At 49.1% G+C, this 27,342-nt stretch overlaps 2 protein-coding genes and 1 long non-coding RNA gene across 3 annotated transcripts; 2 read left to right on the forward strand and 1 right to left on the reverse strand.

Annotated features, from left to right (window-relative positions):
• Positions 1 to 6,906: 6,906 nt before the first annotated feature.
• Positions 6,907 to 8,944, forward strand: COMTD1 (catechol-O-methyltransferase domain containing 1). Its single transcript, XM_008145341.3, has 7 exons — positions 6,907 to 7,105; positions 7,252 to 7,379; positions 7,621 to 7,726; positions 7,822 to 7,940; positions 8,019 to 8,073; positions 8,342 to 8,475; positions 8,694 to 8,944. The coding sequence occupies exons 1-7, from the start codon at positions 7,012 to 7,014 to the stop codon at positions 8,844 to 8,846; spliced, it is 789 nt and encodes a 262-aa protein (XP_008143563.1). The 5' UTR covers positions 6,907 to 7,011; the 3' UTR covers positions 8,847 to 8,944.
• Positions 8,945 to 11,391: 2,447 nt separating this feature from the next.
• Positions 11,392 to 25,432, reverse strand: VDAC2 (voltage dependent anion channel 2). The gene is given in 11 exon segments (XM_054728765.1): positions 11,392 to 11,882; positions 11,884 to 11,948; positions 13,234 to 13,291; positions 15,838 to 15,988; positions 16,729 to 16,956; positions 18,112 to 18,164; positions 18,260 to 18,412; positions 22,681 to 22,730; positions 23,492 to 23,560; positions 24,833 to 24,887; positions 25,302 to 25,432. Coding segments are annotated over 10 exon segments (981 nt in total). The 5' UTR covers positions 24,864 to 24,887; positions 25,302 to 25,432; the 3' UTR covers positions 11,392 to 11,759.
• LOC129151996 (uncharacterized) lies at positions 24,808 to 26,238 on the forward strand. The gene is made up of 2 exons (XR_008558705.1): positions 24,808 to 24,919; positions 25,232 to 26,238. It is a non-coding gene; the product is annotated as an uncharacterized LOC129151996 (long non-coding RNA).
• The last annotated feature ends 1,104 nt before the right edge of the window (positions 26,239 to 27,342 follow it).

Raw genomic sequence — 27,342 nt, forward strand, 5'->3', positions numbered from 1 at the left:
GCTGCGGGGCCTTGGAGGCGTCCCTTCCCCTGAGAGCCCCCTGCGGAGTGTGGGCGCGCCCCTCCTCATCAGGGGTGGGGCTTGATGAGGGTCCCCAGCAGGACAGGGTGGGTGCCCAGCGCCGGCATTTGGATGCGCCGGGTGGGGAGGGGCTGGCCTTCCTGAGTCTTTGGCTGGGGCACCTCCTGCGAGGAAGCCGCTCCCAGGGAAACGAAGCCTCGCTTTGGAGGGCGTGAGTCCACGCTCAGGCAGGAGTCGGTCCCTGTGGCCTGAAGAAAAGCAAGAGGTTTACCTCAGCACCAGCTCTACGCCTCCCCACGGCTCCCCACGGCTCCCCACAGCTCCCCATGCCTCCCCACGGCTCCCCACGGATCCCACGGCTCCCCACGGCTCCCCACGGCTCCCCACGGCTCCCCACAGCTCCCCACGGCACGGGCCGGGCTTGCTCGGGGCCTGTCTCAGTCAGGAACGCGTTGAGCGTCAAGTAAAACATTCTGCAGCTGATCGGGTTGCTCAGTGGTTAGAGCGTCGGCTCGAGGACCAGAAGGTCTTGGGTTCGATTCCCGGTCAAGACCACGTACCTTGGTTGCAGGTTCAATCCCTGGCCCTGGTCAGGGCAGGAGCAGGAGGCAACCAATTGATGTCGCTCTAACATGGATGTTTCTCTCTCGCTACCCCCTCCTCCCTCCCTTCCACTCTCTCTAAAAAAACAATCTATGGAAAAATGCTGAAACCAAAGGCTCCGTTCTCCATGTGACCAGCAGTCTGGAGGTAGACAGTTGCTCGTGGCTGCTCAATGGTTAGTGATGTCTTCAAGGACCAACACTCCGTCCTTCCTCTTGCCATCCTCACTTTGGGGGGCACGGTTTGGGGGGTTTGTGTGTGTTTGTTTTAATCCTCACCCGAGGGTATGCTTATTGACTTTAAAGAGAGGAGAGAGAGAAAGAGAGAGAGAGAGAAACATCGATGTGAGAGAGGACATCAACTGATTGCCTTTCGTACACCCCCCAACCAGGGATTGAACCCACAACCTTTCAGTATGGGATGACATTCCAGCTGAGCCACGCCAGCCAGGGCTGGTGTTTTAAGCCTTAACCGTGTTGCCTCGTGGCCACAGAGGGCTGCTATGGCCCCAGCCATTTCATCTTTACATAACCCCTTTCAAGGTGAGAAGCAAGAACAGGGGGTTTCTTGTTATCAGGGAGGAAAATGTCCTGAGAGGCACCCCGCCATCTCTGGCCAGAAATGAACTGCAGGAGAGGCTGAGCAGACACCTTGGAGAGAGGCCTGGTGTCTGACAGCCGGAGACGGAGCACACTTCCCCCCGGGGCTGGGCACGCAGTGGCCTGGGCAGTAAGTACCAGGCTCCGATTGGCACCGCAAGGGGAGGGAGGGGCGCTGCAGGGACAGACAGACAGCGGCAGTGCCGGTGCAGGAGGGGAAACGGGTCCCACCGGGGAGCAGTGCCAGGCAGGGCCCTTCATGGCAGACCATGGGAGCTGCTCCCTGCAAACAGCAGACGTTACTTTGTGGCAGAAATAGATCCGCCTGTTGTACGCAGCGGCCTCTGCCAGGCCCAGAGTCAGGCCGGGGCGCCGCGAGCAGGAGCTGCGCAGCTGGAGGCCCACCAACCGCATCCGACTGTCCTGGTGAGAACACAGCACCGCACAGCCCACCGCTGGCCAGAGGCCCCACCAACCTCCGCACCGGACTGTCCTGGTGAGAACACAGCACCGCACGGCCCTCCGCTGGCCAGAGGCCCCACCAACCACACCTGACTGTCCTGGTGAGAACACAGCACCGCACGGCCCTCCGCTGGCCAGAGGCCCCACCAACCACACCTGACTGTCCTGGTGAGAACACAGCACCGCACAGCCCACCGCTGGCCAGAGGCCCCACCAACCACCGCATCGGACTGTCCTGGTGAGAACACAGCACCGCACAGCCCTCCGCCGGCAGAAACGGGCGCCACGCACTCGCTGGCTTGCTGAGCACCGTCCCCACACACAGCGCTGCCCACAGCCCGCGTTCGGTTGTCCTGAGCCCCATCTGACGGCGGAGGAGGCCCGGGCCTCCCGGGAAGCACGGAGCTCGGTCTCCGGGGGAGGAAGGACTCAGCACGAGGCCAGTGTCCCCGCGGGAAGAGACGCTGCAGGGACACGTGCTGAGCCAGCTCCCAAAGGGCCGTGAAGGTGGGCCGAGGGGTCCGCCAGGAGCACCCCGGCCGCCCTGACGAGAAAGGAGAGAAACACCCCCGTTCCTCACCGGGGCCCCCCAGGAGCACCTGGGTTGAGCCGGATGAGCTGATCCCAGGCCAGTTGTTGGCGCGTGGTGGGTGCCTCCCCAAGAACTGAAGGAATGTCCAGGGGACCCGGGAGCCCTGGGCGTGGCCCAGGGGTGGAAGCCGAGCCAGAGACAAGGTCACAGCCCGGCTCTGCCGCTTACATGTCCCCTGACACCGGGGGCCTGGGTTCGAACATCTGGGAAATGGAGACAGTGCTCGCTGCTGGGAGGGGTGCATGGGGAAGGCTCTCCCCGCCCATTCTGTGGGTGCCACAGCAGGGAGTCCTAGCATTTACATATCTAACCCCGTGGTTGGGGGGGGGGGACCCGGAGCCAGGAGGGGTATCAATCCACACGACCATTCTGAGAGGTTGGAGGTTGTGCAGGCAGAACTCTGCCCTCGTCTCAGGATGTCCCCCGCCAATGTTGCTGCCAAGGGGGGACTTTGCAGGCGTAACTAAGGTTACGAACTGGTCGCCTGAAAACAGGGAGGTGACCCCGGATTGTCTGGGAGGGCCCAGTGCAACCACATGAGCTCTTACCCGCAGAGGGAAGGCAGAGCGATCTGGAGCCTCAGGAAGGCTCAGGCGCCTTTGCTGGCCTTGAACCCGGAGGAGCTCCGTGAGGACCTGAATCTGCCACAGCCAGAGAGCGGGGAAGAGGGCCCGGCGCCCCAGACCTCACCTTGACTTGAGCCTGGGGAGACCCCGAGCGGAGAACCCGGCCTCGCCTTGCCAGACTGGGGCCTACAGAACCAGGGGCCGTGAGTGGGTGTTTAAAGCCACCAAGTGTGTGGCAGCTGTTGCCCAGCCACAGGGCACCAGCACAGAAGGGTCAGCCCGTTTTCCGGTTGAGGAACTCTGCGCTCACGGAGCCACAAAGCGAGTGGCGGGACCAATGTCCATGCGAGCCCTGAGCCCTAAGCACTGTGCTGTCCCTTCCCATTCGGCCCGTCCAGATGCGGAAACCGAGGCAGCCGAGGCTGGGTATGCCTGCGCCAGCTGTGCAGCATCTCAGCACACAGGAGGGGGAGCAGGCGGTGGCCCTCCCCTCCTCTCAGGAGCCCCAGGAGCCCGCCTCTAGGTCCTTCTGCATCGGCTCAGCTCGAACCGGCGCCCTGGAGCCCTGGAGCCTTAGGCGAAAGGATGCCGTCCCCCCAGGGGGAAGGGGGGCGCAGCAGACTTCACCCAGATGTGTTCAGACTCCAGGCTACAGCCTCTCTGAGGCGGGAAGAGGCTAAAGAAGGCAAGCGCTGGGGAGAGACCCAGAGGCACCTCAGCTGCTGGGGAGGCGCCCACTGAGTGTGAGAGGGACTGAGGGCCCAGAGGTAGGAAGGGGATTCCTGGGGCAGGGACGGGGCGGGGCTGGCCACTGAGGCCCTCCTGGCCCTAAGGAACATCGCTTCCTTGTCCTAAGTTCTCACATCCAGGCTCTAAATAGGAGGAAACAGTTGTTCCATGAGTCAGATCAAAGATGTATTCAGCCCTGCCGGCGTGGTTGAGCGACCTATGAACCAGGAGGTCACGGTTTGATTCCAGGTCAGGGCACATGCCCAGGTTGCAGGCTCGATCCCCAGTGGGGGCCGTGCAGTAGGCAGCAAATCAATAATTCTCTCTCATCATTGATGTTTCTTCTCTCTCTCTCTCCCTTCAATAAAAATATATATTTTTAAAAAGATGTATTCAATTCGACTGACACAGTGCTTAAAAATTTCTCATTAAAAGCCAGATTTCCAACCTCCCCTGAGAAATCGTAAATTCTGGCCCCCCTGCGGCCGTCTTTCCACAGGGCGGCGTGGGCTGCAGCCACGTGGCCGCCATGCCTTCTGATGGGGCCTGAGCTCTGGAGCTCCACAGTCCCCACTGCTCCCTATCGCCCTCCCCACTCCCGCCTGCCTCATCCCTGAAGACATGAGTTCCAGTCCCTGAGGCAAACGTGGTCTCTGACCTTACTCTGCTGCCCCTGCTCCTCCCAGTCCCGGGGGACCTTCGGGGATGGGACCCAGCCTCTGTGAAGTCAGCAGGGCTGGGAGGAGTAAAAGTTGGGGGCATTAGGGTAGAAATTCAGGTGCCTCTTCCAGACCCATTTTTGTGGACAGCTGTTCCCAGTGATCTGGTTTGGCTAAGAGCTGGCCAGGGTCATACCCCTGACTTCCTGATATGAACCTACGGGAAGCACCCCATTTCCTCTGCCTTCATGAGCCTGTGGGCTCACTTGGCCAAAGAAGCAGCTGAGAAAGGCAGAAACGGTCCCCCTCCTCCCTGGGGCAGCTGCCCACATCCACATGGCCCTTAGGGGAGGCCCAGCTCCCCCACCTCTGGGGGCCACCTCTCAGGTAAGAAACCAAAGCCCACTTTGTCTTCAGGCCCCTGGCCTTTAGGGAAAGGCCCTGTAGCAGATTCGGAGGCGACACTCTGCTGCCCTCGCTGTGAGCTGAGCTGCCGGCGCTGCAATGGAAGAGACAGGAAAAGAGGAGTAGATGGGGGAGGGAGGTGGAAAAATTAAATTTTGCATGATCAGCAAGGTTTCAAACAATCGCTCGCCAACTGAAGTGGGTGCCACGTCTATAAGTCATTCTGTTTTATAGACCATTAGGATCTCCAGAGAGAACCTGCATGGAGACCACTGCTTTTTGTTGAAATTAAAATGTCAGGGAAAAAGAAATAGAACAAAACAGGGAATCTGCAATTAATTACCAGGCCATAAAAATTCAATAATCAGGAGGCAGCGCGGCCGCGGGCCCAGAGGTATCAGAGCCAGCGTAACAAGAATGGAATACATTAATCTTTTCAAATTAGTTTTTTAATCTGACGGGGATATATGGTGACATGCCTCCCCTCCCCGCCAGCCCCCCTGCCCCCGCCCCCGCCCCCTTCCCAGGCTCCAGACTGAGGCCAGGCCAGAGAGGGAGGTTCTGGTTTGAGAAGGGGACCTGCCACACCTGGACCCCAGACAGGGGAGAGAATGGGGTCTGCGGCCCCAGCTGAGCCCAGTGCCCGCTTGCCGGCTGGCCTGGGAGGGTCCCCGGCCGTGGTGCCAGGGAGGCTGGCTCCAGCTGAGGCCCACTGAGCCAGAGCAGCTCATCTGTGTGTCCCGGCTCTGGATGGGGGTCGGAGGGCCTGGGGAGCAAGCCTGGAGAGGTGGTCTCTGAACTTTGGTTTCCTCTTCTGGGAAATGGAACAGGGTCACAGCCTCACAGGGACGCCTGGTGCTCAATAAAAGCCCCCCCCCCCCCCCCACTGCTTCTATGCTTACTGTCTAGACTGGCATCTCAGACTGCAAGGAGCCCAAGGCACCACCAGCACACAATCCAGAGCATTTATTTAGCACCGGCTGTGTGCTCAGCTCCGGGAAAGGAGACCAGCAGCCTCAGGCCTGACCCTGGGGACAGAGGAACATTTATAGGGCCAAGCAGGATGCAGAGGGTCGATGGGGAAGCGGCTCTGAGCAGGACGCTTGACTGGTGACAGGGAACTGGGAGGAGCTGGACGGACCCACATGGGCCACCAGCACCCAGGTCCAGCCACGGAAAGCAGGTCCTCCCAGCACCTCTGGCCGGGTCTAATTGGAGCCACGCCCCAGAACTGGGCCCCTGTATGGTTCCCACCGCTATGGTCCGTCCAGCGTTCCGAGTTTGTCTCCAGCTGAGCCTGGTCTTCAGCCTCAGCCAAGTCTCTCTCACTAACTGCTCCTCTCCCCCCACAAGCCTGCCTCTGGGCCTTGCTGGTGCTGAGCCCCGCCCAGCAAGCCCCCGGGGGCGCTCTAGCCTGTGGAGTAACCCCTTTCACAGAAGAGGAAATTGTGAAGCTGGGGTGCTCACGGGTAGTGTGTGTCCTATAGTCTCCGAACCCAGCTTCACTAATACAAGCCAGGGCAGTTTCTCCCACCTCGCCCAGTTTGGCACACAGTAGGTGTTCAACCAATGCTAACTAGACAGTGTCCCTGTAGAACAGGCTGGAAAGGGGCCTCACCTGCCCTCCAACCTCTTTCCTCCCCAAGATGTCACCACTCCAACCTATAATCGCAACAGCAGCTGTCATTTATTGAGCACCTACTGTGTGACAGGCTGTGGGATCTGGTGCCATTTGCAATAAGACGGTGGTCCCTGTTTTCACAAAGGAAACTGAGACTTAGAGAGACTGATGGGCCCCAAGATCCCACACTCATGTCTCCTTGGCACCCAGGATTCTAAATAAGGACATCTCAACGCCCCATCAACCCGACCTGCCGCAGAGCTCTCCAATCGGCCTCTCGTTGTGTACCCCCAAACCCAGTCCTTCACTCCTTCAACCTGATACCCTTGGTCATCTCTCCCAAAGGCCTCCTCTGATCCTCTCAGGAGCTTTAATTTCTATCAGTTTGTACTCCTTACTATCCTGCTACACCGACGGCCCACTCACCCTCCCACATGTGCTCCAAGGGTCTCAGCGGAAACGGTAGCGATGAGGGAGAAGCGTACCAGGATTTTCCTCCCTGACCCAGGCTCCCACACCCTACAAGCAGGTCTTGCTCCCCGCCGGGCGAAGTTCCGAGCGCAGCCACCAGATGGCGACCGGCTCTCTCGGGCAGGGCTTGCAGTAAGGCTGTGCGGCCGCCAGATGGTGCTCGAGGCCGCGGTCGGCGGGCAGTGCGGGGGAACAAGGCAGAACAGGAAGGCCCGAGGGTCCGAGCGCGGCCCCGGTAGCCAGAGCACAAGTGACTTTGCCACCACCGCGCCCTGCCCGCGCCATGATCCAGCCCATGCCTCGGCTCTCTGTGCCCGCCGCGCTGGCCCTGGGATCGGCTGCTCTGGGCGCTGCCTTCGCTACCGGCCTTTTCCTGGGTGAGTAGAAACGAGCTAGCGGCTCCCTCTGCAGAGGTCCCGCGGGCGGGGCGGGAGCAAAGCCCGGAGTCCCCGGGGCTGCAGCGGCTAAGGCTCACGCCGGGCGCTCTGGAGTCCAGGCCCTGACCCAGCACCCCTCCCGGCAGGGAGACGGTGCTCTTCGCGGCGATTCCGGCGAGAGAAGCGCCTGCTGCCCCCCGAGGACAGCCCCCTATGGCAGTATCTGCTGAGCCGCTCCTTGCGGGAGCACCCAGCGCTGCGGAGCCTGCGGCTGGTCAGCGGGGCCGAGGGCGGGAACGGGCGCCCACCCCAGCCCTGCGGATCCCACGTGGTTGCGTGACCTTGGGCTGGGCGGGGACCCACTCGGCTTCCGCGCTCCTCGGCCGGTGCGCGGCGGGCGTTCCCTGGGTAGGGCGCTCCCCTGGGCGGGGCCCACAGCCACCCCCGCGGAGGGGGGGCCTCCATCTGGGGAGACTAGCAGAGCGGGTGCGACCCTCTCCCCACCACACACACAGCTGACTCTGGAGCAGCCGCGGGGAGAGTCCATGATGACCTGCGAGCAGGCCCAGCTTCTGGCCAACCTGGCGCGGCTCATTAAGGCCAAGAAGGCGCTGGACCTGGGTAGGGCGCGCGGCCGCGACCACTGGGTGTCTAAGCCACCGGCCGCCTCCCCACTGTGGCCTGAGCCTATCCATGTCCCATGTCCCCGTCCCCAGGCACTTTCACAGGCTACTCGGCCCTAGCATTGGCCCTAGCCCTGCCCCCGGCCGGGCGCGTGGTGACCTGCGAGGTGAACCCGGGGCCCCCGGAGCTGGGGCGGCCCCTATGGCGAAAGGTGAGTGTCCCTCTCAGGTCCCCGGAGCCCAGCACCGGCAGAAGGGACATGCTGGCCCTGACCCCACTCCATCCGCAGGCTGAAGAGGAACACAAGATTGACCTTCGGTTGAAGCCCGCCCTGGAAACCCTGGGTGAGCACCGGTGTGGAAAGGGCCTGGCGCCGTTTCCCAAAGGGGGCCATCGGGTGCAAGCTAGTGACCAGGTCCTCCGGACGGGCGTGGGGCGGTGACAGCCCCCGCTGCCCGGCCTCACGGTATGCGGCCACATGCAGGGTGGCATGCTGGCGTCCTCGAGGCCGGAGTCCCCGAGTGGTCACAGCAGCAGAACTGGCCGGGGCAGGGCTCTGGCCACTGGGACTGCGGACTCAGCCACATCTGCCCTCCCCTCCTCCCCCGCAAGATGAGCTCCTGGACGCGGGCGAAGCTGGCACCTTCGACATAGCCGTGGTGGACGCCGACAAGGAGAACTGCACCCTCTACTATGAGCGGTGCCTGCAGCTGCTGCGCCCGGGAGGCATCCTCGCTGTCCTCAGGGTAAGGATTAGACTCGGGAGGAGAAACACTTGGGCTGGGAGTCTCTTTCCTCTGGCCCCGCCCTGCGCCCCGCCCAGTACTCAGGTAAGCTCCTCCCTCGAGGTATTCAAGCCGAGTCCCCAGGGCTTACCAGGCTCTTCAGTCTCCAGTTCGAGCCCCGCCCCCTGTTCGGGTACCGCCCTTGGAGGCCCCGCCCCGTGATGCCCGCCCTTCCGCAGGTCCTGTGGCGGGGAGAAGTGTTGCAACCCCAACCACAAGACTTGGAAACCCAGTGCGTCCGAAACCTGAACGAGCGCATCCTGCGCGACGCCCGGGTGCACATCAGCCTCCTGCCCCTGGGCGACGGCCTCACCTTAGCCTTCAAAATCTAAGGCTGGCCCCTGGCGATGGCCTCGATGGAGGGGACCTGGGAATCCCAGCCATCCAACCGGAGTTTTAAATCTGCCAATAAAGTGGGTCCTAGACACAACCTTCTGAGCTTCCACTGAAGTGGGGTAGGAAGGGGAGCCCCAGCACAGACGGCTTCTAGAGCCAGAGGGAGCCTTCAGGTGAGAAGTTCACCCTCCCTGGCAGTCCTGCCGGCCCTGGCACCAGGCCCAGCCACAGGAGCCTCCAGCTGACGAGAGGCTGGGCGGATACAAGTTTTAATTGACCTGCCCACATGTAATTAGACAGAGGACCCAGCTCCTCAGGTCTGCCTCTACTTCCCGGCTCAGGGCTAGATGCTGGGTACAGCCACCTCGGTCTCCCTGACATCTTTCTAGGAAGGATACCTGAATGAAGTTCAGTCCCAGTGCAGCTGGGACCAGTGGGGAACCATATCTGGGCCTTGCAGGGGAGGTGAGACCAGTTCAGCCAGCCACTTGCCCATGTTTTCACATGTCAGCTCGGCCTCACCTCTGCAAACCAGGCCATTTGGCTTAGACAAGAGGACTTAAGAGGTTGACTTAAGTATATATCCTGTCCTCCCCATGAAGTCCTGAAGGTGAGGGACTGGGTGGGATCACTGGCCAGAGAGGTGTGAAGCAGACCAGCCTATATGTATGGCAACTGTTAACAAGTGCCCAGAGGAAGAGTTAGGCTTTCCAACACCAGTACCTATGAGCAAGAGGTGGCAAGGGAGCCCGGTGATTTTCTTGTTTAAACCTTCCCAAATCCTGTAGGATGTCCAGCCACAGATGAAGGTGGTCACGTTCAGCTAGTAAGTGTTCTTTTCACTAACACTGCCTCAGCCTAGAATACAATTAGGTTTTGCTACAACCTGGTTAGGCCTGGATGGTGGAAGTGCACTGGAGGAGGCTGTAAGCAAAGCCACAGGAGCCCACAGGTGGCAACTTTCATAATCCTACACGTCCTGCAATATACCTTGTGTTTCAGACTACTCTCAGCCCCCTGGCTATAAACCCATCCTCTCTCCCACTCATAAATGCACATTAAGGTGCACATAGGTGGATAGGTCTAATTTTGTCTCATTTGTGCCACACTTCACAACGTATGGTTACACCCAGTCGAGTACTGGACCAGGTGAGCAGCCTCAGCATGAGGGAGGGCCACCAGTCAGCTAAGGGGCAACAGGCCATCCAGGGGGCCGCAGGTGTTGCCAGGCCCAGGAACCCGGTTTCTCCCCGCCCACCCAAACACCACCAGCAGTTTGAGACTTTCCTGGTCTACTTCATACCTTTCTTTAAAATATATATATTTTTATTGATTTCAGAGAGGAAGGGAGAGGGAAACATCGATGAAAGAGAATCATTAATTGGCTGCCTCCTACACACCCCCTACTAAGGATCAAGTCTGCAATCTAGGCTTATGCCCTGACCAGGAATCAAACTGTAACCTCCTTGGTTCATAGGTCAACGCTCAACCAGAGCCACACTGGCCGGGCTACTTCATACTTATGTCCCAAAAGCACAAGAGGTGCTTTCAGTTTTCCTTACCTAGCAATAGGTCGTGACTCAAATAAATTGGTTCAAATTCCAGCTTTCTGCCATTAAGTCATGTGTGTCTGACTCGTGTGGGCCATTCTAGTCAATCCCTTAGGACAAACAGTGAGACCAGAAGGAGTCTTTGTGCCCCCAGCACACCTGTGAGGGGAGTTTAACTTAGGCTTCTAATTCCTCATCACATTGTTCTTAACCAGGAAATTTTCAGCAACAATCACTTTTTGGGTAATGAGTCTCAAAGCACTCTATTCTACCTTTCTTTATCTGTACTTCAGGTCTGTATAATGAATTTGTTGAACAAATCTTCCCCTTCTCTAACCTTTGTTCCCATCCTTCAAACTAATCCTCCCATCAAAAAACTTGTTTTTACCTACTTTTCCAACCAAAATTACCTATTAATTTCTATTATGCAGCCACATAGTCCAGATGAAGGCCATGGGCCACATAGACTGAAGATGTTGCCTCTGGTCACAAATTCAGGCCCAAGCTTTACAGTCAGGAAAATGAGTAATTGCCTCTCACTGAGCCTGTATACTCCTCTCTCAGTCCCTCTGGATCCGGATACTGTCTACACCTTATTTCATTTCCCTACACCTAGTCTCATCCCACCTAACTAGGGCCTAGTTCATTATCCAGAGCAATAGCGCACAGGGGTATGGTGTGAGTATAAAACTTCTAGCACTACCCTTCATCACTTACTCTCCAACATCACTTACTCTGCCCTCCTGGGGTTAACAATGATCCAATGTAATTCTGCACAAACTTACAAGCTGAAGATGTAAAGGCATATATATATCCTCTTACTTTATTGTGATCTAAAAAGCTCAGAGTTACTCTAGGGACACACAGTGTGGCACAGGTTTTGGTAAAGAGCAAAATGCTCACTGGAAAAAATTTATTATTAGCTAGATAACCAGGGAGATTTGACCCTAGCTAGCAAATTTTTAACTCTGCAAATACTTGGAGTCATTAATTACGTATAGTTATTTTATTCATAATTTGTCATGTTTTAGGATACCAAAAGTTATTCTAATAGTTTAATTTAACAAGAAAAATTTAACCTCATCTTAAATCCGCTGATCCATTTCATTCAATGGCAATATTCAATGTTAAAAGGAACATAAAAACAACATGCACACAATTGTACAGTTTTCATAAAGGTCTATTTCATTATTGGTGGGTAGCGCATTTTTAACAGTTAAATACATTAAATAATGTATAGGTGACTGCAGGACTGCCGCATTGGTAACTAGATAACCAATTCAACTAGAAACCAGCTAACAAGTAACTGTCTACATACATATTTAAAACACAGCTCTTGTTTAGCTCATCCTGTTTTGATCACCTTCTTGGAGGGAGAAAAGCCTGCTGGTCACACTGGAAATATATTAAGGCCAAATCTTCTGATATCCATTCCCAGAGGTTGCTTTCAGCTGGATTAAGCCTCCAACTCCAGGGCAAGCCCCAGTTTGTGGCCACCAGCATTAATGCTCTTCCCATCTACCAGAGCAGACAGTGTAAGCTTCACACCTGTAAACAAAAGCAGACAACCAGGATGTGCATGAAACACCTCATATGAACCTAGTCTTCTTTACTATGCCACAGCCTGCCTATCACTTTTCCTCAGCCTGTCAGATGACCTGTTAGTGCCAGCCACCAGAGGGCACTTGCGAATATCTGAGCTAGCAGAGAGAATTCTGTTGGCACCATCCCGGGTAAGGTATCAAGTCACAGAACATAAAAATGTTAATTATAAAGTACAAAGTGCTCTAGAAAATGCAATAATGTTCAACAGACTATCAGACTAAAGAAAATCATAATTGAATCCTAGAAAGGAAAAACTACAATAAAGAAACATTTTGAGAACAAGTGGGGAAATCTGAATAGACTACAGTACATACCAAATATTACTGTTAATTTTCTTAGCTGTGAGAATGGTATTGTACTTATAAAGAAAAACGTCTTACACAGGATATGCACCCTAGGGCTGACGGGTCTACATTATCTATAAAATATACATTTAAATAATTCATAAGGGCATGTGAAAAAAAGGATTATGTATACAGACATGGAAAGATAAAATAAATGTGGTGAATATGAATATGAGCATTTGGGTATTCATGGTACCATTCTTTTAGGTTTCAAAATTGTCAAAATAATGGTGAGTTGAAAGCCCTATTTGGAGGAGGCAGAAGTTCCTAATGCCTTAGAACCTTACTACCCAAATGGTGGTTCACGAACCAGGGACACTGGCATCACCTAAAAGCTTGTTAGAAAGACAGAACTCCTCATCCCAGACTGAAAGAACAGCATTTGCATTTTAATAAGATCCCCCAGGTGATTCATGCAGACACTGAAGTTTGAGAATTAATGCTTGAGAGAACACAGCAAGGCTCAAAATACTATGTAAAATATATTTGATTACAGAGACCGAACAACCAAAGCTATGAGTGAATTTGACTGAAGAAATAAAAATTACTATAAGACATTTCAGGTACAAGTGAGGAAAATGATTAGAGAATGGATATTAAATAATATGGCATCACTGATAACTGTATTGAATTATGCAAACAGGAGGATGCTCTTATTCTGAGGAGACATGCTGAAGCATTTAGGGAAGTGTCATGATAGTTGCAACTTGCAAACAGCCCAGCCAAAAAAAAAAAAAAGAAATACAAAATTTTGGCCAAAAGTAAACATGCTCATTCATTGTACTCTTGTCAATTTTGTATGATTGAAAGGTTTGTAAAATAAGAAATGAAAACTAATTTTTATAACACTATCAGAAAAACCCTACTTTATCAAGAATACTTACCAGGCCTCAGAGTCTGAGTGTAGCCCACTCCAATTAAACTAGAGTTGTTGACTTTTGCCTAAAATAAAATGCAAAAACTATTAAGAAAAGCTTCTGAAAGGATACAAATCCCGTACATGTTTCCCTATCATGCAATTATAGTATGTTCAGCCTTTTTATTCACATAATAAAATGTACTTAGTTATTAAGCCAAACAAAAACCAGGTACCACTTAATTCTTGTCTATTAAACTCAAAGTCAAATTGCCAGTCGGACACAACACTCACCACACCTACTGGAATGTGTCTACAGACCCCAAATTGTCCACATAGCACAAGAGCCTAAGCATTCTCATAAGAATCATCCTTGTTGAGTCTAATCTAGCAAAATTAAAACACATCAAAATGTGGTAAATGGAAGTCCACTGGGCTCACTAGCTATGACACACATAGTCTCAAAGTGTGGGGTGTGAAGTTTAAATTTATAACTTTAACACAGCACTTTCAAAAGTCGTCCTAAAGAATCAAAACCATCAATGTTCAAAATCTCCAAATGCTAAGTACTTCCTCTAAGATATGATTGACTAAACCCTTTACCTCACATTCTCATACCTCTCATTAACACCTGAGTCTTGGTTGTATGTAACTAGACTGTGTGAAAAGATGTACCAATGAAGCATCATTACCAATCCAGAACCCTGCCCACCTTGCACAATTCTATTATTTTAGGATTTAGTCACAGACCTTCAAGGGCTGAAAGGAACCCTGGAGAACAAGACACACTAAGAAGTAGCTGCATTCTCTCCCACTAATATCAGTAAGCCATTTCTAGGGCCTAGGAATGCTATGGTAAAAGGTAACAAACTCTGAGTTCAAAACAGATTTAGAAATGATTTGATGTCTACACTCTTTTACAAAGTGTATCATCAAAATAGCCCAATCCAAGCCCAGCTGGTGTGGCTCAGTGGTTGAGTGTTGACCTATGAACCAGGAAGTCATGGTTCAATTCCTGGTCAGGGCACAAGCCAGGGTTACAGAATCGATCCCCAGTAAGGGGCATGCAGGAGCCATCTAATCAATTATTCTCTCATCATTGATATTTCTCTCTCTCTCCCTCTCCCTTCCTCTCTGAAATCAATAAAACTAAAAAATAACACACACCCCCACCAAAAAAAACAAAACACAGCCCAATCAGGAGACAGAAATGATGTAACTATACAGGCAGAGGTCACATAAACTGCACTTATATTCTGTTGACACAACAGCCAAGTTCTCATGAGCCACCAAAAACCATGTGAGTTATCTCAGAAAGCAATGGGCCACCAGTGACCATCTTGTGCCCAACAAATGTAAGAGCCTCAGTAATTGGATCCAAGTTCCTACTACTTTATAGTCAACCATGAAACTGTGATGCAGCATTAAGCAATACCCGAAGGTGATGCCTGACTGGGGCAACAGCACTACTTAGGTGGGAAATGGTAGATACATTTCCAAATAACCCCCAGGAATCACTCAATGGCACACAGGCCCCAGATTCCCTTCCCATTTCAGACTATAGGAGAGCTGCATCTTTTGCTGGCATTAAATCTGCTGTGGTGGTGCCATAGGCATCTACCTGAAGAGAGTAAGTAACAAGGTAGCTATCACAGAGTAGTGTGCTATGTGGATCCTGCCAGAGAAGGGAAAAGAAATGAACCACTTCCTTGCCAATGGGAAAAGCATTCTGGGTCCTTCTGATTTCAACTGTGCTAAAATAAAACAAGAATGGGGCTAAAACTTAACTGCCTAAATTATCAAAACATTGTCTTCAGAAATGAAGATTATTTTATGTAACAAATAATTCTCATGAAAGGTTTAACTTTCTTTCATTCCCAGTACATTGGGTACAGGCAGTCCCTGACCTGTAAACAACTGATAGAGGAGCAGCTGCTGATCTGCCTGAAATTGGAGCCAGCCCCTCTACACCCACTCCAACCCACTATAACTGAAGGAAGAAAGGGCCTAAGGACAGGATTAGGGTGGCCATCCGACCCAGTTAACCTGGGATGAGGGGTGAGTCCTTGGGATGCAGAACTTTCAGTGATAAAGCTAGGATAGGCCCAGGCAAAGCAGGATGACCTAGCTGGTCACCCTAGACAGGAAGAAAATCAAAAGACATGCAGTCCTATCCTGGCTCTAATTCCTCCCTTCCATCCCTTCTTAGTACTGGTTTAAGTCCTTTCTTCAACTAGAAAGTGGCATATATACTACTGAACACTGAGATCAAATCTGAAGATATTTTGCAAAGCATAAAAAGATAAAGTCAAAGTATCAATTGAAGTATATACTCCCCAGCAGGAAAGAGAACTACCCAGGACCCAAAACACTGGCTTCCTTGGGCTTAGGCAACCTTGGGACTCAGGGTTACTAGTTATATGGTTTTGAGGATTACTATGGCCTAGATTATCAAATTTCTAACACTGTCTCCATAAAAAAAACAGGATGCAAAGTTCTAATCCCAATCTGTGTGTAAACTGGAGATTCTGTGAACCACAGTTCACACTGTCAACATAGTAATTCAATAGACCCAAAGATTTATTTCCATAACCAAAAAACCCATATATTCTAAGCCCATACTAATACTTACAGAAATGGAAGCAGTGGGATCCAACTGATATTTAGCTGCAATACCAAAGCGAGTGCAGTTGGTACCCGAAGTCCAAGCAAGGTTTACTGAAGTGTCAAGATCTTCACATACTTTCTGATAAATTGATCCTCCAAATTCTGTCCCATCATTGCTATAAGATATTTTAAATTAATAAATCCAGAACAGACAATGTAATGTCTAAGACACTAGGTTGATATTGTAGTAGCATTACATTTAAATAAAAGCCATTGCTCACATGGGTCTCTAGTGTTCCACTGAAAATTTTCATTTTAAAAGGTCTTTTCCCAACCTATATTCCAAAAACAAGGATTGGTCAAATAAATCCAGTGGAATTACCAGCCACTAACAATCATGTTGCAGAATACATAATGCTATCGGAACATGATCAAGCCTTTCCAGTATGTATTTTATGTATATACATATAAAAAGGTAAAACATTAACAACAAAGATTATACACCTAAATGATAGGATTATGGGAAATTTTGGTTTTCTTCTTTGTATTATTATTTACCAATGCATTATTTTGTTATAAGGGAGAAAATTCTTTTTCAGTCCTTTTGACATACACATCTAATGTGGGTTAGGTAAAAACACCATACATTTCAGACAATCCTATCAAATCAGCACCTCACACATCACGGACAAATAAGCCAAATAAATGCACTAGTAGAATCTGGCAATGTCTTAGCCTCTTCTAACATTTTTAACTATTCACTTTTGATGGGCACCCTAGAAATGCCCATATGGATGATCTCTTTATATGCTAAAAGAAATCCTTTAGGTTTGACCTAGATTAATAAGAAATGACAGAAGATATCAATGTCATCCTGAGATCTTACATCATAAAATCCCACAAAAGAAATACTCACACATTAGTGTGTAGCTGGAAGTCCCCAGTCCTATAGCCCACTGCAAAGTTATTCCTTGTAAGCTTTGATTTGGCACTGTCAAAGGTCATCTGGTATCCAGCAAGCCAGCCTTCGTAACCAAAGACAGCTGAACCATGGATTGCAGGTCCAGCAAAATCAAAGTCAACATCACATCCAAGGTTTATACATTCCCTCTTGTAAGAAGACTTGATTTTACCACTTTTCTTTCTGGAAAAAGAACAAATTGACTTAAAATGGATGCCAGTGGGAAAGATTTACATAACTTCTGCATAGAGAGGTTAAGACAGACTTAGGTAAACTGCAGTATAACTGGAGTAAAAAAGTAGCAGGATAGTCATATGAGGCAATATATATATGGTGTCTTGAAGGGTGTTTGCTGGTTTCTGTCCTGAAAGCGTTGCATTTAATACTAGTCTCTGCAGATGACACCCATCAGGATCTCCAATACTCAAATTGGTAATCATTGGAACTGGTTTAGAAGAATGATGCAGAAAGGATATTCAAGTACAATCTGCCATGTCTTTCGTGATTATTTCTGTATTATATTTTTCATTGTTCATGAGCTGATGACCACTTTATGAAAGATGCGAGGAGTCAGAGGAAATCACCACCACCCAACTAGAATTATCAAGGTTTCATTAGCAAGGATCAAATGGATGCCTTAGTAATGGAAAAACCAACGGACACCACCTTTGTATAATCTTCTATTAAAACTGGACATCCAGCCCGACCACTGTGGCTCAGTCAGTGGTTGAGCATCAACCTATGAACCAGGAGATCATGGTTCAATTCCTAGTCAGGGCACATGCCTGGGTTGCGGACTCCATCCCCAGTAGGGGGTGTGCAGGAGGCAGCCAATCCATGATTCTCTCTCATCACTGATATTTCTATCACTCTCTCCCCTCCTCTCTGAAAAAAATTAAAACACAAGAAAAAAAAAACTGGACATCTTTGGGCCTTTCTAAAGTCTCTTGAGCATTTTTTAATAAAAGCAAATTCTGCCTTTAAAAAATAATAAAATAAAAATTAAACATATATATAACTCACAAATTAAAAGACAAAGGCAAACATGGGGTAACTAGACTGCCACCAGCACAAGAAGGCTGCTTTGCATAACTGACAATCCATCACAAAAGTATATTCAAAACACATGAATTACCTAAGTTACTACCACAATGAAAACAGGCAGATAGTTGAAGGCAAGCCAATGACGGCAACCATAGTGTTCATGCTCCAAAGGCAGGAACAGAAATTTGCCACAAGGGGTCTAGATAAGCTTTCAAACAGTAAATATGCATCTTTCCTAAATATACAGAAGAGGAATACTTTTGAATTTAAAGCAGATAAAATGTCCATGCTTACCCTGTGTTTGGTGAAAAGGTGGTATCAAATGTCAGTTTCAAACCTTGACAAATCTATGTTGAAAGAAAAAGAATGTTTGCAGCTTTATTTCCTTTTTGAAATACAAAAATAAAATAATTAATACTAAAACACATTTTCAAAATGTTACCTGGTCTTCAATTGCGATTTCTGTTCCCAGGGTGTTATCAGTGTTCCATTTCTCTGTGAAAGTCAGACCATACTCACACCATTTATATTTGGTCTCCAAGGTCCCAGTAACTTTACCAGTGTCCGTATTAGATGAACCAGATGTTGAGAATTCCTATTAAGACAATAAATAACGTCATGAACTTTCTCATAAGCATTTTAAGAATCCACTGATTACCTTACTTACACACACACACACACACACACACACACACACAGAAACCACTGACACACTTAGTAGCTTCACTAATCCTTTTTTACTAGCTTGCCAAATATTCCTACCCTCTACTACTCAGTATACACAAGAGTGAAAAATCAGCCTGTAAATTACTAACTGCTACCTTACTTACAGCTGACATTTCCAACCAATTATAAGTTAACCTGTATCTAATTCTCAAATGAACAAACTGTACAACTTTCAAGGAAACTTCTACTAAGGTGTTTATTTGGGATTCAAAAATCAGTGCGGGAGGTGTGTGGGGGAGGAAAGATAATGTCTTGGCACTATATCCAATATATTTTGATATTGAATAAAACACTAAATAAGCCACTATGGTTATCATAGATCCCATCATTACAATAAAAGTTTATAGTAACAGATATTGTATTTACTACAAATTGTTTCCTGGAAGTCCTTAAAATGAAAGTATCCCACTGTAGGAATTCACACACTGAACAAATGATTTTTTTCTAAATTCTTAGTAATTCCAATATTGTTTCTGTGAGATAAAAAGGATCTTCACCAGGTTTCATGCCTTTCCAACCATCTTTCATATTCTCATTAAAAAGGGAGCCCCAGCCAGTTTAGCTCAGTGGACAGAGCGTCAGCCTACGGACTGAAAGGTCCTGGGGTTCGATTCCAGTCAAGGGCATATACCTCAGATGCAGGCTCAATCCCCTGCCCTGCTCAGGCTCGTGTGGAAGGCAACCAGTTGATATGTCTCACACCAGTTGATGTTTCTCTCTGCCTCTTCCCCTCCCTTCCACTGTCTCTAAAAGTCGATGGAAAGCCCTAGCCGGTTCGGCTCAGTGTATAGATCATCGGCTTGTGGATCGATGGGTCCTGGGTTCAATTCCGACCAAAAGCATGTACCTTGGTCACAGGCTCCTCCCCAGCCCATGCCCTGGTCAGGGAGCATGCATGAGGCAACCAATCGATGTGCTTCTCTCACACTGATATTTCTTTCTGTCTTTCCCTCTCTCTTCCACTCTCTAAAAATCAATAGAAAAATATCTTCGGGTGAGGATTAACAAAACACACACACATACACACACACACACACACACACACACACACACACACCAAAAAAAAAAAAAGGAAAAAAAACAAGCAGGGGAAAGGAATTATAGATTTGCTCTACAACTGGTTTATATCATGCATAGTATAAACTATATTATGGACAACAGATGATATCAGCTAATACAGGGATCAATTTGAAGTACATTATATAATCTTATACAGGGATCTAATACAGGGATCAATTTGAAGTACATTATATAACCTTATGTTTATAGCAAATGTAAATAACTTGCAAATCCCTAACTGCACACCAACTAAAAAGGAAGGCATAATATGGAGGAGGGTTTATCTGAGATTTTAAATCTGCCACAGATAACCCAGAAATCTAGTAATCTTTCAGAGCTCAGTATACAGGCAGGCAAGTGAAATCTTCCAAGATGAAATATTAAAAAGCCCTCTGAGGATACTGACTCACAATTTGTCTAATAATGGCTCTGGCCACTGGAAAGCCACTTCTAAAAAAGACAGCTCATCTGAACTAAGAAGAGAAGCTCAACCTGAAACTGTGATACCTGCAGGGGAAACATAAAAAACTGTGCAGTGGGAGAAAAGGCCAATCACTCTTTGTTTAGAAAACAGAACATTTGCCTAAATTGCTCGGCAATAAAACAGACTCAAAAAGCATTAGGTTTTGTACACAATCTCCTGAAATTAAATGTCTTCAGAAACAAGAATTTCAAGTCAAACCTTGGTACTCAATGTTCATACTAAAAAACACTGGTAAGTTAGGAAAGAACACTGGCTGTAAAATTAGGAGGCCCGCATGCATTTGTGTTCACTAAATGAAACACTGAGGAAGACATTTAACTTTTCTGGGACTCAGCTTCCTCAATCCTATATAATAAAGAGCTAATATGCTAATTAGACCAAACAGCCGGACGACCTTCCAGATGAAGCCGGACTGCGAGGGCGGAGCCCCTTGCACCAATTTCATGCATCAGGCCTCTAGTTACAATATAATCCTCTAGAGCAGTGGTCGGCAAACTCATTAGTCAACAGAGCCAAATATCAACAGTACAACAATTGAAATTTCTTTTGAGAGCCAAATTTTTTAAACTTAAACTTCTTCTAACACCACTTCTTCAAAATAGACTCGCCCAGGCCGTGGTATTTTGTGGAAGAGCCACACTCTGCCGACCACGGCTCTAGAGCAGTGGTTCTCAACCTTTCTAATGCCGCGACCCTTTAATACAGTTCCTCATGTTGTGGTGACCCCCAACCATAAAATTATTTTCGCTGCTACTTCATAACTGTAATTTTGCTACTGTTATGAATCGTAATGTAAATATCTGTGTTTTCCGATGGGCTTAGGCTCTACAGCAGCTCTACAGTCACGACCCACAGGTTGAGAACCACTAGCAGGGTCGCCTAAGACCATCGGAAAACACAGATATTTACATTACGATTCATAACAGTAGGCCCCACCCAATACCATCCATCAATCCATAGATTAAAAGCTCAAGACACAAAACCAAGATCACACCATGGAACCAAAACTGGGCCAGATGTGACACCACTGGCAGAGCTTAGACCCTTCTCTTCATCACCAGATATTTAGGCTTCTATGTTCTGGGGTGGCCTGGACATTTCTGCAGTTAAGGTGAGAAAACAGAACCAGCCATTAATGGGACTTGTTTGGGGCCAAGTACATAGTACAAAATCAGTACCATACTTGTTGAATTATATACAGTAAATAGAAACAAAAACATGCTACAGTATATATAATCCAGCTCCTTTACATCCTTCATGATCTTAAACCTAATTTCATAAAACTTTCCTTAACCCTGTCGACAGTAAGCCCGTCCTTTCCAACCAAGAGTTTTGTAGCTCAAACAAGCTAGTACTAGATAAACTTCTCTAATTGTTCCCAGTTTAAAGTTTATTGTCTCTTTAAAAAGCAAATAGGCTTTTTAAACACAAAGACGTCTTTACTTTTTTTTTTGAGGAGGCCTTTTGTGTCTCAACAAATACTCAGCAAGTGTTTACAGAGGTTAAGAGTGGAAACACAAGAAAATAAACCCTAAGTCATTGCTCTGAAACAGGTTATCTTAAACAAAAAGTCACTGATCCACACTGAATACTCAGGCTTCCTTTCATACCAAAGAAACCAATTGACAGACATGACAAATATAAAACTCCAGAAACTCAAGTCTAGGCATTAACAAACTACAACACAGTTCATTTGAAAACCAGTTACATGCACTAAGATAATTAATACTTACACCAAGAACTCATCAAAATGACCAATAATATTCAATATGCACACACTATACCCTATCCCCCAAACAATCTCAAAACCATTTTAGAGGGAGAAAAAAATACACAAAATTTTACCTTTCTCCTTTTGAGGGGATTTGTTGGGCAGAATCAAGACATCAAGTACCAAAATATTAACCTCTTTAAAAATATTCAAATCAAGCCTGGCCAGTGTGTTTCAGTGGGTAAACATCAAGGTCACTGTTAGATTCCCGGTCAGGGTACATGCCTGGGTTGGGGGCTGGATCTCCAGGTAGGGGGTATGCAGGAGGCAGCCGATCAATGATTCTCTCTCATCATTGATGTTTCTCTCTCTCCCTCTCCCTTACTCTCTGAAATCAATAAAAATATGCATATTTTTAAAATATTCAAATCAAGATTCTCTAAATTCACAAAATACATGTGAAAATCTCCCCAAAGGAAGGCTGCTAGAATATGACCATTATATAAATGATTAGTACACTCAATTTAAATCACTAAATACTTTTATGCCCAGAATTCTTAATGCTCTTAATAGGCATTGAAAGAAAGGGTTATGAAAATGCGTAACAGGTTCCCTGTCTTCAAGCTTGTAATCTTACTGCATAGAGTCCCACATGGTCAGTATTTACTGAATTCCTTGTGCATACAAAGTAGTATCGCAAAAGACCACACGAAAAAAGGCCAAAGTAAAAATAAATAAAGTTACATGCAAATCCCTTTAAATAAAATTAACTTCTGCCTTTCCTTTACAATAAAATGGGTAGACATTTTTGTTTTGAATATTTTATGGGTACAAAATTATATAAAGGCTCATCAGAACTTAGATTTAAATATCTAACACTCACCACGCCACTGCATGACTTTGTTTTCACGTCCAGTTTCACCAACCCAAAACCTTAAAGTAGAGAGCAAATTATAACAACAGTTGACTATACATTAAAAAAAAGAATCAAGAATTCACATATTGGGAGGGATAAAAATGTACGATGAAACACAACACTTAAGGAAAATTTTTAAATTATTCTATGTAAACTGGCATGTAAAGAACGGAACATCTCTGCATCTTTGCCTAGTGTTCTGGTGTATTATCTGGCACCAAAAGAAGCACTTTCAAACCATTTTAAAACCTAAAATGAGAATCAATTCAAATCTCATAATAGCCAATAGTTTACAATAAACATTTAGAACTTTTATCAAAAAGGGGTTATCTCTCTCTTGGGATTAATAACCTAAATAACTGGGGGAATAATCTAAAGTAGAAAGGGGGGAGGAGGGTTGTGGACCCAAATCTTTGAGAGAAAAAACACACACACAAATTCACTTAATAAATTCCCTTGAAAAAGTCCAAAACAGTAATACATAATAACAGGAATAATTCTAAGGTCTAAACTACATCTGAAAGAAATGAAAACACAGCTGTTTTTTTCTTAAAGGTAAAATCCTTGAACTACAGTTTGAGAATATTGGAGGAAATTGGGGTGGAGGGGGATGTGGACTGTTACAGAACTATTTTAACAGAAACTTTACCTAAAATGTATCCAAAGAATAATTAATGCAGCAAGATATTTACAATTTGTAGAAACTAACTTCACTAAGCAATCCAAACACACATTTTCACCTCCAATTAAAAAAAAATTTTTTTTTTTAAGTTCTTACCAAATCCTTTGTTGAAAATATCTCTGGCAGCTTTGCCAAGGTCAGCATATGATGGAGGAATACACATTGCTGGTGAAAGAAAACATTACAGTGTTAATGTTTCTGTTCTCCACTTCTGTCCAAGAACTAGATTATGACCCACTGCTATCTTCGCTATCTTTGAATTCAAACAGTCCAATCTGTTGATGTGGTGTGTTTTTTTGTTGTTTTTTTAGTAAGACGAACAGCTTTATTAAAAAATTAAGACAATGAAGTAGCTAAATAAAAAAGAGGACAGTGAAGTCTCCCTACTCCCACGATCTTAGTGGCATGGGCCTCAGGCTTGGGGCATCCGGGAGTCCAGCAGCCCGAGTGTTGATGTGTTTTTGACACCACCACAAGTTACACGAAAACTACCCGATAGCTCTATTAAAGTGTTATCTCCAACAAAGGCTTACTTCTAAAATGGATAACCACAGTAAGTGACTATACAAAGTTGGGAAATTCCTTCCAAAAGAAAAACAAGTCTTTCTATTCCTAAATTTGCAGTGCCTACAGCCTCACCTCCTAGGACAGAACTAGTACAAAGACGCACACACACAAATACATATATATCTATCCTTATAGATGTATCTTCCAAAACTCACTGCAGTGGGCTGATTTATTTAACCAAATGAGATAAAATGAAAACCTAAGGCAAGGTCCTCTCCTCCACATATCCCTTAGTATCCTCACCGAGATCAAAACATTCTGGAGAGAAAGGTACCTAATACTTTGGGAATTTAAAAACTGAACTTAAGAAATAATACAGCCATCTATGTGCCAGTCAAAAACGCCTACAACTAAATATTAAATGGCATTTTAAACGTATTAAAATGATTCTCTCCTCAGCCAATGCCATTCGATTGAAGGGCAAGCAATGTGAGCTAACACCAGCTCATTCATTCTGCGAAGTGTGCCCACGCCCCGAGGAGCACGTGTAATGACCTTGCGCTCCCGCAGCGGAGTTACTACTTCCTCTAGAAAAGTGACTGACCCAGTCCCCCCCAAAAACCGAACCCCACAACTAGTAACTTTTTGCTTTTGAGCTCGTCCAAGACACACCCAAAAACTGAAGGTGAATGCAGCCGCACACCAGCTCCCCTGGCCTAGTCCCTTTATCCGGAATCCAGCAGCCCTGCCCCTCCGCCGCAGAGCCTGGGGGTCTAGACCCGTGGAGTGGCTGCCGAAAAGGGTGACTTCCCCAGTCCCCGGAGAAACGGGGTTGGGAGAGGGGGGAGGGGGGAGTTGCGGTTATCTGGCCCACAGGCTTCGGCTCCCAGAACCCACCGCCCCAGCCCGCGGAGAGCCCGCTCTACGTACGCCGCGCGCAGCTCTGTCCGTAGGTCGCCATGGCGAGGCCGCGGGAAGAGGTGGTCTGCGGAAGGACAAGAAGCGCAGTCAGCGGGAGTAAGGAGGAGGCAGAGGGGCCGGAGGGGCTGGGGCAGAGAGGGGCGAGGGGCCGCGGGGCCGCGCGGCCATCTTAGGGAGCCGGGCCGACCCCGGCCCCGCTCGGGCCTCCCGTTTGGCCGCCGAGGCCCCCGGTCCGAGTGAGGCGGACGCCGCGATACCTAGTGATCTCCTGGGGGGGGGGCCGTCCCGCCGCTCCGCTCGCAGCTGAGGCCGCTTGGCTCGCTCGGTGTCGGGCTGCGGCTGCCGCGGTGGAGGGCGAAGTGAAGGAGACACCGTTCCGCCCGCCGCAACCCAGTCCTCCCCCTCCAGGCCCCCGCCGCCAGCCCCGGGCTGTCTGCCGCGCCTGTTCCCCACAGCGCCGCCCGCCGCCCGCTCCAACCTGCTCCGCAACGGCCACGGCCACCAACGGCACCCCCGCCCCCTAGGTGGGCCGCCTCGGTCCGTCGGCGGGGGCCGGAGAGGCAGACGCCGCGGGCCCTCCGGTCAGGCAGCTGCGCGGGCAGCCCCCGACGCGAGGGGGCGGGGAACGGCGGGTGTAACGCGGTGGGCGCCGCGCGGGGGGGGGAGGGGCGGAGGCCCCGCGCGCGCTCGTCACGGGGGGCGGGGCGCCTGGCGCGTGTGCGCGCGCGGGAGCGACTGGGCGCGGCCGCACACCCTGCGGGTCACGTACGCTCTCCGACTCCCTTTCCGGGCTGTGGCTCCCAGACCCTGCAGACCGCCCCGGGGTAGGGCATCTGCAAGGGGTCCGTGAGCGTTACTCCCATTGCCCTGAGCGAGGGCGACGTGCGCTTCTAAAGCAGCCGCTCTCTCCAGACCCGGGAGAAACGAGTGGGCACCGGGACATCCTTCCAGCCCCTGGCGCCCGCCATCCCTTCATCCGCCTCCTAAGGCGCTGTAATTGCCTGCGCCGGGCGGGACTCCGCCCGAGAGGCTCTCCGGGGCTGCCCCTCCCTGAACAAACTGGGGTGCGTCTCTGGGTGCCCCGCCCCCTTCTCGGGCTCACGCCGCTGGGCTCCTCTTCCGCCGCCGCCTCTCGGTCCAGCGATGGGACTGCCCTACACAGGGACGAAGCCAGAGCTGTCCTGGGGAGCCACGCCGGCTACCAAACAGGAATCCTGCCGACCCGGCCTGAGAACGCTGCATCGGCTGCCTGGGTGTGCAGAAGAGTGAAGGAGCCGAGGGAACGAGAACAAATGAGCCTTCTAATGAGACAGAAATGGAGTCAACTGGGCCTCCCAAGTCAATCTCCAATCTCAGCAGCTTATCCACTCCGGACCCCAGTTTTCTCATCTATAAAATGACAACTTTAAATGAGATGAAGTGGTTTTTGTTTTGTTGTTGTTGACAGTATTACAGGTGTCTCCCTTTGCCCCCGAGGTGAAGGGGTTTTTAATAGCCATTCTGCCGTGGCCCATGAAAGATTCCCCCGCCCCCATTTCCTCTGGCCCCGAAAGCCACCGCTGCTCAGATGCTGCCGGGGTCCCACCCTCCTCCTAAACCACGAAGAGGGGGGCTGGATGGGCTTCCACAATCCAAACCCGATGACAGCTGCCCTGGTGGATTCCCTCCCTGGGCGAGCCCAGCCAGCAATCTTGCCTGGTCATGGTAGGGATTGCTGTATCCAGGAAAAGGGTTAGAGCAGAGGCTGCTCCTCAGAGTTCAGGCACCAGAAGTCCTAATTCTCATTCAAGCTCAGACAGGTTGGGCTGAATCAGCCTGGCTGGGCTGGGAGCAGGTGTGCTCTGGCCTGTGTTTGATGCTATTGTGAGGCTAGTAGCAGAGATTAACATCCCATCCCAACCGCAGCATAAACACCACCACCCAGAAAAACCTAGTGTCCCCTCAGCCACCCCACCACCTGCAGGAGGACTTATTCACACTGAACTGCAGTTGTTCCCCTTATCCGCGGCTTCGCTCTCTGGGGTTTCAGTTACCCGTGGTCCAATGTGGTCCGAAAATATTAAATGGGAAGCCCCAGGAATAAACAGTTCGTGTTTTAAATTGTGTGCTGTTCTAAGTAATATGATGAAATCTGGCTCCTTTCTCACTCACTCCCACCCTGGGTGTGGGTCATCTATTCCTGCCTGTCCATGCTTAGTAGCTATCTTGGTTACCAGATAGACTGTCAGGGCATAGCAGTGCTGGTATTCAAGTCACCCTTATTTTACTTAATAATGACCCCAAAGCACAAGAGTAGTGATGCTGGCAACTCGGTTATGCCAAAGAGAAGCTGTAAAATGGGTGTCCGTATAGGATAAAACTATCGATGGGCCCAGTGCTTTCTGTGGCTTCAGGCATCCACTGGGGGCCTTGGAACATATCCCCTGTGGATACGGGGTGTGGAGGAAAAAGGGGTTCTCTGGAAAGTAACCTCACAGGGTGATCTGATCATAAATTCCCTAGGAAAAGGTTTATCTTTG

This window comes from Eptesicus fuscus, chromosome 17, assembly GCF_027574615.1.
Source record: "Eptesicus fuscus isolate TK198812 chromosome 17, DD_ASM_mEF_20220401, whole genome shotgun sequence".
NCBI lineage: Eukaryota > Metazoa > Chordata > Mammalia > Chiroptera > Vespertilionidae > Eptesicus > Eptesicus fuscus.

What these genes read in the sequence shown, in the direction of transcription:
- COMTD1 (XM_008145341.3), top strand. Translation starts at nt 7,012, where the DNA reads ATGATCCAGCCCATGCCTCGGCTCTCTGTGCCCGCCGCGCTGGCCCTG. An exon ending in GGCGGCCCCTATGGCGAAAG is followed by an intron (nt 7,941 to 8,018) that starts GTGAGTGTCCCT and finishes CTCCATCCGCAG; the next exon opens with GCTGAAGAGGAACACAAGAT. An exon ending in GCATCCTCGCTGTCCTCAGG is followed by an intron (nt 8,476 to 8,693) that starts GTAAGGATTAGA and finishes GCCCTTCCGCAG; the next exon opens with GTCCTGTGGCGGGGAGAAGT.